Source organism: Phascolarctos cinereus, unplaced genomic scaffold (assembly GCF_003287225.1).
Source record: "Phascolarctos cinereus isolate Bilbo 61053 unplaced genomic scaffold, phaCin_HiC Scaffold_3;HRSCAF=262, whole genome shotgun sequence".
Taxonomy (NCBI): domain Eukaryota; kingdom Metazoa; phylum Chordata; class Mammalia; order Diprotodontia; family Phascolarctidae; genus Phascolarctos; species Phascolarctos cinereus.
The window spans coordinates 171,284,053-171,293,395 of NW_027555736.1; the positions used below are offsets into that span (position 1 = coordinate 171,284,053).

The 9,343-nt window shown below is 42.5% G+C and overlaps 1 protein-coding gene across 3 annotated transcripts; it reads left to right on the forward strand.

Moving 5' to 3' along the window:
- Nucleotides 1-818: 818 nt before the first annotated feature.
- Nucleotides 819-7,623, forward strand: HAUS4 (HAUS augmin like complex subunit 4). Of its 3 annotated transcripts, XM_021009576.2 has the most exons (11): nucleotides 819-1,078; nucleotides 1,753-1,885; nucleotides 3,410-3,484; nucleotides 4,535-4,677; nucleotides 4,787-4,918; nucleotides 5,225-5,359; nucleotides 5,478-5,574; nucleotides 6,132-6,277; nucleotides 6,463-6,593; nucleotides 6,950-7,018; nucleotides 7,136-7,623. In XM_021009576.2, exons 3-11 carry the CDS (start codon nucleotides 3,430-3,432, stop codon nucleotides 7,317-7,319), a joined length of 1,092 nt encoding a protein of 363 aa, XP_020865235.1. In that variant the 5' UTR covers nucleotides 819-1,078; nucleotides 1,753-1,885; nucleotides 3,410-3,429; the 3' UTR covers nucleotides 7,320-7,623. The 3 variants fall into 3 exon arrangements, with proteins under 3 accessions (XP_020865235.1, XP_020865173.1, XP_020865309.1); XM_021009514.2 differs by lacking the exon at nucleotides 1,753-1,885 and having other exon boundaries at nucleotides 820-1,078; XM_021009650.2 differs by lacking the exons at nucleotides 819-1,078; nucleotides 1,753-1,885 and adding an exon at nucleotides 1,481-1,595.
- The last annotated feature ends 1,720 nt before the right edge of the window (nucleotides 7,624-9,343 follow it).

Below are 9,343 nucleotides of genomic sequence, written 5' to 3' on the forward strand. Positions count from 1 at the left end.
ATCCTAAGAGAACTTCAGGGAAAGATGACCTTCCCCCCCAACCCATTTTGCAATGTTTTGCATTATAAAAGATTCTTTCCAGATCAGAGATTTGATTATTTTTGTTAGGGCAGTCACAAATGTTCTCCAGCAACCAGAACAATTCAACTACTTGACTACAATCTACTTTGAAGGAAAAATAAAATGGATGAAAACTGAAAGATGAAAAAGTAGAGAGGAGCATTAGTATGAAAAGTGAGAGTCTGAGTAGGAAGGAGCAGGAAGTGGAGAGACAACCTATATTTTTCTGTCTAAACTTAGGTTTACCACAAGCCCTGCTATTTACTACCTTTGTTAAGTGAGCAGGCCACTTAATCAGTTGCCCCTTCCTTGAAGGAATTGGAATAGAACCATAGATTTTAGAGGTGCAAAGGCTCTCATTAGGAATCCAACATCCTCATTTAGATTATAAGCCTTTTTTGGTAGCCTCAGCGTTTAGTTCGGTGCCTGGCACATAGTAGGTGCTTAATGCGTTTTATTGATTTTTCAGGTGAGGAAACTGAGACTCAAAATGATTTTCCCAAGATCTTACACTGGTTTTGCAAATATCAGACTTGGTCTGACTCTAAAATCAAAGCTCGTTCCCCCTGGTCAGGGAACTCGATTTTCTGCTCTGGAAGAAGAATCGTTTAGCCTTAAAGCCTACTCACCAGCCAAGACCAGAGTCACACAAAACAATCACTAAAGCTTCCCTGCAGCTCTCTCCCAAGGCCGCGGCCGTCAGCCCCCCTTTTATAGAGCGCCCGGAAGAGGGCGTGGCAAGGGCCCAGGGGGCGGAGCCTGCGGGGAGACTGCTGCGGGATTTCCCGCGATTTCTCTAGCGCTCCGCAGGCCTTCTTGGGGCTCTGCAGGGGCGTGGAGGACAGGGAGGCTTTCCCTTGTTCCACTTTACCACCCCTACAGGGGGTCCAGGAGGACAGTTCCGGTCTGACATAGGGGGACCCGGGAGGGATTGGGAGGGCCTTCGGGAAGCCAGCGCCTCCCAGAACCGACCCCATTCATCGCCTCAGCGGCGCGGCCACAGGATTTTGCTTCTGAGGTGTGTTTGGAAGCATTTGAGGGAGGGAGGAGTAGTCCGCGAGACAATCACAGGCCTCTAGCCAGAGGTCAATCCAGTCATGCTCCTGCCTCCAAGCGGGAGGCTGGATTCCCCGAGGGAGCGCTGGATGGGGGTGGGGGAATCCTAGGGGTGCAGGCGCAGAACGTAACCGTTTTCCCTCCGCCTCGCGCGCGCCATACGCTCTGGCGTTGGGTCGGTCGCGCCCTGCGCTCCGCTCGCCCCTGAGCAGAGCTTCCGCGAGCCTGTGGCTCCAGCCTGCTTGCGAGCTGCGCGCGCACAGCGGCTCCCCCGCGCCCCGCCCCTACCGCCCGGCTCCGCGGGAGTTGCACGCGCACTGCGCCGCCACCCGGCCAAGCTCCGCGCGTGCCCCGGGCTGGATCCGTCACCCGCTGTCTCCGCTGGTGTGAATCCAGGCGCGTCACTAGTCTTTCCGTCTGAGCAGAAGCGAGGTGGAGACTGGGTGCTCACTGCGCATTTTGATTCATCCCGGAGCCTTGTAAGGGTCATCTCTTGTGAAATAGCTGTAAAATCCCTTTGACGTTCAGTGCAGCGTGCAAAAGCAGCGCTAAGAATTTGAAAGACGCCCGAGTCAGAACGTTTAAACGAACGCCCCCGGTCCCTGTAACAGCGTGTAACTGGTCTGTGTTCTGCAGGTGCACGGTCTTTAGCTGCGATCTAAGGCACCATTAACCGCTCCCCATGGTATTTGCAGAGCTAAATCTGTTAAAGAAAAGTACCCTCCCCACCCCAGGCACCAAGAGCTTGAGTCAAGTCTACTGGACTGGGGTAAGAAGGAGCGTTTGGGTTAGTGCTTAAATTTCAGAGGTCGATGTTGACCTAGCCCGTACAGATAGTTGGCTTTATGTCATCCGGTATTAAAATCCTTCCACTGAAGGGCTGACTGAGTGGAAGCCTTTTCTGAGCATACAGGTCCCCCTGGGTTCTTGTGGGCTTCCCAGGTCAATCCGTAAAGGGCTGGAGCCTGGACTTGACGGTGGACTGTTTGTGTCTGGGTCAGTCTAACAAAGTTTGGATATACCCATAAATATAAAGTTAGTCACTGAAAGAAAAAAAACATTTTTAAAGGAGTTTTCAAAATCTCAGTCCTTGGAATAGTGTAGTATTAACCATTACATTAACAAGAAAAATTACCGTTTGCAAATCAGTTATTAATATTGTGGCTTTTATCTAAAGGGCTTCATGAATATTTAACTTAAAGAATAATTATCCTAGGTAGAAAAATTATGAAGCAGATTAGTGTTTCTCTTCAGTTTATATACAGAGTGAACAGTCAAGCTGCAAATTAAATCCTAGCATCTCTACTCTTCATCTAGATCTTCTAGGCTATATTACAAAACAAATGAATAACAATTTTTGTATAACTAATAAATACCAAATGAACCAAACTCTTTGTGAACATCAAGTAGTACTAAATCATAATAACCTTTGGAAAGTTCAGTTGTCACTGGTGTTGGTGAGGCCCTAAATGCATTTAATTTTTTAACAAAAGGAGGGGGAGAGATCAAAGGAATGAAAAATAACTGGCAAGAAAAAAATCCCAAGTCTTCCGAGTCCAGGCTGTACCCAACTTAACTGTGTCTGGTGTTGATGTAATTGTTAGCTTGCACTTGAGGTTCTGTCAAAGTGCTGACAGCTCATGTCTGAGCAGCATTAACTATACCTTTTTGTTACTGTGGGTGCACTGACCCCACTGACTAGTCTTGTTGTCTTGCTCTTTCCTCCAGGTACGCTTTACTAATGTTGTTATATGAAAACCCGTTGTTATTTTTTGTCACTCCAGAGGACAACTCTGGAGTTAATGATCAGAAAGTACCTACAGATCTCAGGATGAAAGGAATGGCTAGAGAAGCAGAAAAAGATTATTTTGGAATTTGAAATTTAGCCGAGTTATTTGACTGGAAAAAGAAGCAGATTTTGATGGTTCTTTTTTTTTTCTTTTCCCATTTCACTCATAACCAGGAAGGGGCAATTCAGTTTTAACTTGGACCCAATGGGGGGAAAACCCCTACTTATTCAGACCTTAATGATAATGTGGAAAACATCCTTCAAGGAGGATTTTTCCCCCCCAGGCAGTGAGAAGTAAGTGGAAAGATTAAAGGACTCAGTGTGGAAAGTGTTTTGTTGCTTGCTAGTCAGCATATACAGACGATTATCTAAGAGCTTGGTTCCCAGGATGCATGAAACATTCCCTTCCTTTAAGGGCCATTCTTGGCCTTCAGCACAAGCTTATGGGATGAAGGTACTGAGGTGCCCCTCATTTCACCCCTTTGTTTTCTGTTGCTTTAACAGGTGGAAGTCCCACGGAAGAGATGGCATCAGGAGATTTCTGCTTACCTGGAGAGGGTATGGAATTACTCCAGCAAGGTAAAGATAACCATTTGCAAAGGGTTATGATTATTCAGGGTGCACTTTTCTAGCTTCTCGATTTCCATGCTCATAAGAACTGTCATTATCTATCACTATGGCATCCATAACAAAAGTATCTTAGTGCCTATAGTAATTTGGGGGAAACTAGAATTCATGAGGATTAAAGGATACTCCCAGGAGGATTGGTTGCAGCTCTCTTTAGGCAGCTACCTAAGAATTAGGAGTAGAGCTTGTCCTGAGCAACTCCCTTTGCCACGAGTTTATTCCATGTAGGGAAACTTAGTGGAGGTATTAGCTAAATAGGAGTAAAACAAGAGATTCCAGCATAGTGCAGATATGTGTTTCTTATGTGTATGGGTATCTTATGTATTGAATACCCAGGGAATTAGAATCTCAGTATCTTCTGTTGCATATAATTGCATGATACAGACATAGTATAGAAGGACTACAGTTCTACAGCATCAACATGAATTACTTAAATGTGTTCATGAGAGTGGGTATTTAGTGACTAAACTTTTTTTGTTATTTTAATTAAAAGTAAGACAACAATTTATCTTTCATCTTTAGTTGTAAATACAATAAAAATTGTCTTTTAAAATACTCCAAGAACACCATTTAATCCTGTGTGAAGAGGAATTTTGGGTCATGTGATACTTTTGAATATTACCTTATTTTCAATACTTTGTGTAATTCTCAATTTCATTTCCATTTTGTAAGGTCTTTTAACTTTCTTCCTTTGATGATTCATCTTGTAATCCTTTATTAAGTATCTTCTTTTATAGCTTTCTTTTAATCTCTTTTAACATAAATCACTTTTAGTATCTTGGTACATCCTAGGTGTATTACCTCAAGTATTAGTTAATATTATTCCAGTAGAATTTTAAAACTTGTTCCCCACCCCCTTTAACAACAAAAAAAAGATAAGGATTTCTGAAATGTCTCTCTGGTGAATCAAATTAGCATGATGCAGGCTGCAGAAGGCAAAGTCTTAACTTAACCAATGATGCCTATTTTACTTATCTTCCCTGGGATGGATGTACCATTAAGTATGCAGCAAACAGCTGCCACCTTGTAACCTGACTGAAGAAGACCTCTTGCAGAACCCTCATTTTAGCAAGCTCCTGCTAAGTCTCTCTCAATACATGGATGAGAGTGGTTTAAGCACCACCCTTGCAGAAGAGCAAGCTGAGGTAAGGGCTGAGGGAGAAGGGGTGGAAAAGGGATTTCTTCACAAAAGAAAGGAAGAAATGCCACAGTAGCCATCTTAGTACTCCATCCTAGCATCGTCTCTTCTTTCAGGCATGGAAGAAGGTCCGGCTGCAAAAGACAGCATGGCTCAGGTCAGAGATTCTGCAGAGACTTATACAGGAAATGCTTGTGGACTACTATGTGAAGACACAGGATACAAATCTGACTCCAGAGGATAAGAAGGTATTGTCTGAACTGAGAATGAGGTAAGGTTAGCCCTAAAGAGTTACTTGCCAGGAATGTATGATCAAGCCAAGTCAGGTTTTATCTGATGAGGTGAGGGAGAAAGGTCAGTAGCTAGGTTAATCAGGGAAGAGAAATGGAATATGGAATTTTGAGGGGAAGGTGGGAGGTCTCAAAAACTTGAAAAGAAAGGTTTAAGAGGAACCATGGGGATTGTCTGAATTGGGTAACGTGTTCCTAGGCTAGGAAAAGGTATAGAGAACTGGTTTATGAGGATGAATGAGGAAAACTTCTATTTCTTTTTAGTTTCATGAATCCCTTGAGCAGAGGTTACTGGTGACTGAACTGACTCGACTTTTAGATCCGAGCCAAAAGAAAGAGATGCCATCTTTGCTGGGCCTGGAAAAGTCAGACTTGCTAGAACTGATGCCCCCTTCAGAGGTCAGGTGGTGGTGAGGCTGAAGTTGAGAGCTGAATAAGACTCTCTCTATATCTTATTCTGTGTCAATCTCAATAGTTTTGATATTATATTCATGTCTCTTTGTTTCTGAATTGGTAGGATTTTATGAGATTGAGGGAGTGTCTCCAGCCAAAAATTGAGGAACAACTGAAGAAAAAGTGTTTCACTTTGCTTTGCTACCATGATCCCAATTCAGGTGAGCTCTTGCTCTGGGCTTCCTATTCATCATGGGGCCCCTCTGGTGTCCCATCACCATCCTTTGGAAAAAGTTGGCATGTTCCTCTTCTGAAATCAGGGGCAAAAGTTAGAAAATTTTGGAAATAATAGGTGCTTGTTGTACCTGTTTCTCCACTTTATTTACTGGAATAAAGAATATGAAATTCTTCCTGTTTTCCCTTTGTCCAGTTAGGTGCAGAGCAGGAAGCATTCGTTCTCCTTCTGCAGAATGGGTGTTATTGGAAAGAGAAGGTCGAGATCAAGAGTCCCCCTTTACCTTTGTTTTCAGGAGCATTTTGTTGCTAATGGAGGCCATAAACATGGGATCTTGGGTTAAAGATGAAGGAAATCTTTATCTGAGTGGGAAATAACCTGGAAGGAAGAGCTTGTGGAATTATCTCTAGGAAAGGAGAAGAGGCCCCATCATGCGGTCCTTGAAACCCTGGCACCAAAAATGGCCTTGGAGGGACATGAAGACTAGGGATTGCACTCTCAGAGTCTTCTTTCTCTGACTTTGTTCTTTTCTTCTCCCCGAAGATTCTGATAGTGAAACATTGAAAGCAGCAAAGGTATGGCAGCTGGCAGATGTGCTGACAAGTGAGAAGCAGGAGAACCAGAATGCTAAGAAACAGCAGAAGGAACAGACAGTGCTACTGGAAAAGCAGAGCTCCACCTATTCTCAGGTGTGTGTGTGTCTGTCTGTCTGTCTGTCTCCTGTAACAATAGCTTGAGAGTCTCTTCCTTATTTCTAACCCCAGCATGACTATGGCCTTAAGGTGAAGCTTCAGGAGAATATTTCTGATTTCATTTTGCATTTCATTTTTCACTGACTTAAGCAATCATTTATTTTATCTTGTTGGTGCCTCAGGTGCTCCTCCGCTGTCTTTCACTGCTACAGAGGCTTCTTCAGGAACACCGACTAAAAACACAATCGGAGCTGGATCAGATTAATGCCCAGTACTTGGAGATCAAGTGTAGTGCCATGATTCTGAAGCTAAGGTAAACCTTAGATGGACAAGGGGTGGGGGGGCGTCCTAAAGGATTCTAATTCCACATAAGCTTTTTTCTTTTTCCCCTTGCCCTCTGCTGTGCCTAGTAACGTGGTAAGCATTCAACAATTGTTGCATACCATTATTAGCCTTTGTACTTCCCAGAGAATTCACCCTATTTAAGTGTTTACTTCTGAGTCTTTTCCAAAATAGGTACTTTACCAGAGTTGCAAAGTAAAGCTGTATATGCCATATCTGCTCAGTTCATACACTGGTACTAGGCAGTTGAGCTATTTGGGTTGTCTGTCCTGTCCCTAGATTTTCTGCTGTCATTGATTTTGATCTTGGTAACTTTCTTTTCATCAGAATGGAGGAGCTACAGATTTTGTCAGACACTTACACAGCTGAGAAGGTAGAGGTTCATCGCCTCATTAGGTGAGTGATAAGAATTTGGCATGCCATCATGTTCTAGACTCATCTCCCTTTTCCATTTGATATCTCTTTTCTCAGTTGCCACATCACTTCCATTTTTCCTTTCTTTTCTTATCTTAGGGATAGTCTGGAAGGGGCCATTCGCCTACAGGAGCAAGACATGGAGAAATCACGCCAGATCTTGAGCACTTATGAGGTGCTCGGTGAGGAGTTTGACAAGCTGGTGAAGGAGTATACCCATTTGAAGCAGGCAACTGAGAATAAGCGCTGGGCTCTTCAGGAGTTTAATAAGTCTTATCACTGAGTTTTGCAGAAACCAAGGACCTAGATCCCTCTGCCTCAAGAGTACACATTGTTCCTGTCTTGTTTCTCCTGTACAAATATTGCCTTTTCACTCTCCTTCACAAAAGGGGAAATGAGGAGACACCACTCATAGAGTAATAACTCTGGTGGATTAGGCATTCTCCTAGTTTCTGTCCAGTGCTTGCAATAACCTAGCCTCCTCCAATTCCTCTCTAGAAACAGATTTGTACATCTTGTGGCCTCTTAAGAAAACCAGTCTTGTCTTTTGTCCAGTTGTTCCATAAATAAAATGATGATATGGTTTACTGGGCTATTAGTAATTCCTTTTGGGCTGAGATGGAAAAGAGGTAGCACAGCATAATGAATAAAGAGCTAGCTGGCTTTTGAGTTGATACTACTTGGGTTCAAGTCCCAGCTTTGACACATACTTGGTATGTGGTTGTCTAGGTCCGTTAATCTTTCAGTGTCCCAGGCTGCTCTCAGAAGACTAAAAATTGCAGAATAGTTGCTTACCACCTACATTGGTAGACTGAATTTCCTCCGGGAGAGCTCCTTAAACCAATAAAATCACAAGTTTAGAACAATTAAAAAAAAAAGTTGAAAGCTTTTGAAAAGGCTACTTGTCCTATGTTAGTAAGGAAAATGTCCTGACTGGTTTGGAGAGAGATAGGAGGGAGGAAGAATTAGCATTTCTATATGAAATCTTAAAGTACTTTATTCTGAAGATTGTATAACTAGGAGTAAAAGTAGATTGTTTGCTTTTAGGAAGCTAAACGATTGAAATGAGTATGGAACTCCCTACCCACCTCCAAGGATTGTGAGGGAAGCCATTCTATGATGGTTAGTACAACCGTTTCTTAAAAAAAAATTCTGTCAATTAGTGCTACCCAATCACTGGAAAAGGAGAAGCTGCTGGCCTTTCTCTAACTTTAACCTATGTGATATAAATGGGGTATACTGCTGATTGTGCCTGTAAAGCCAGAGCAATAGGTATGGAATAAGACTAACCTCAAGAACTGGGCCAGAATGGCAAAGAACAGGTGTCTTAGGGGAAATAGGCCTATTTTTTGGGGAGCCAAAAAAACAGAATAGGAGCAGTACAGAGCACTCTTATTCAGAAGAATACCTCTAACCCAAATTACTACCTAGATAAGGTCAAGTATTGACTGGCTCCTTGTAATAGCTGTGGAAAGGAAATGCAGCTGGAAGGTTTTTAATCAAGATCATAGATATAATGCGCTGGGAAGTAGAGGTAAAATGTCACTAAATTACCTGGAAAGTTCAAAACCAGAGTCTGGAAATGGAAACTCTCAAAAATAGATGTTTCAGCTAGGTACTATGACAGTCAACATTTATCAGTCGAGCACTCATTACACATGGATGTAGTGAAATTATAATAAAAGAGAATTTCTGCCTTCGTGGAGTTTATATTCTAGCACTGGAAGACAGAAAAGACACCTCAAAAAAAAAATCCAAGGACATTTAGAAATATGGAAAGTGCAAAAGTGAATAGTCAGATTTTATACATAAATCCTGAGAGAATGAGGCACTACTGTAATGATCTGATTTTTATAGATTTAGGAAAGTCTTTATGGTGAAAGTAAATTCTGAATACCGTTTTGGAGGAGGGAAGAGTTAATGACTGGTAGAAAAGTAGCATTTGTACTCTTGGGTGAGTGGGATAGTTGGATATTTGAAGACACTCGTTTGTAAACCAGTTATAAAGGAAGGCCTGATCAAGTTATCTTTACTTAGATGGACAGAAATTCATATCTAAATCCTTTTGCTTCAGACTAGGACAGTCTGGCAAGCTGAGATTTAGGGAAGTCACGTTCAGATTTCCAAAAAACTTAGGAAGCAAGATGAAATAGCTTCCTTACAACTAGTCTCTGAGACATCACTAAAGGCCCCTATCATTGCAGTGGTTTGTCTAAATCACACCATTGACCAGATGTGGAATATTTACTAAGAACATGAACCTTATTCCTATGGTAATTCACTGCTGAAGGGTACTTTGAATTGGTT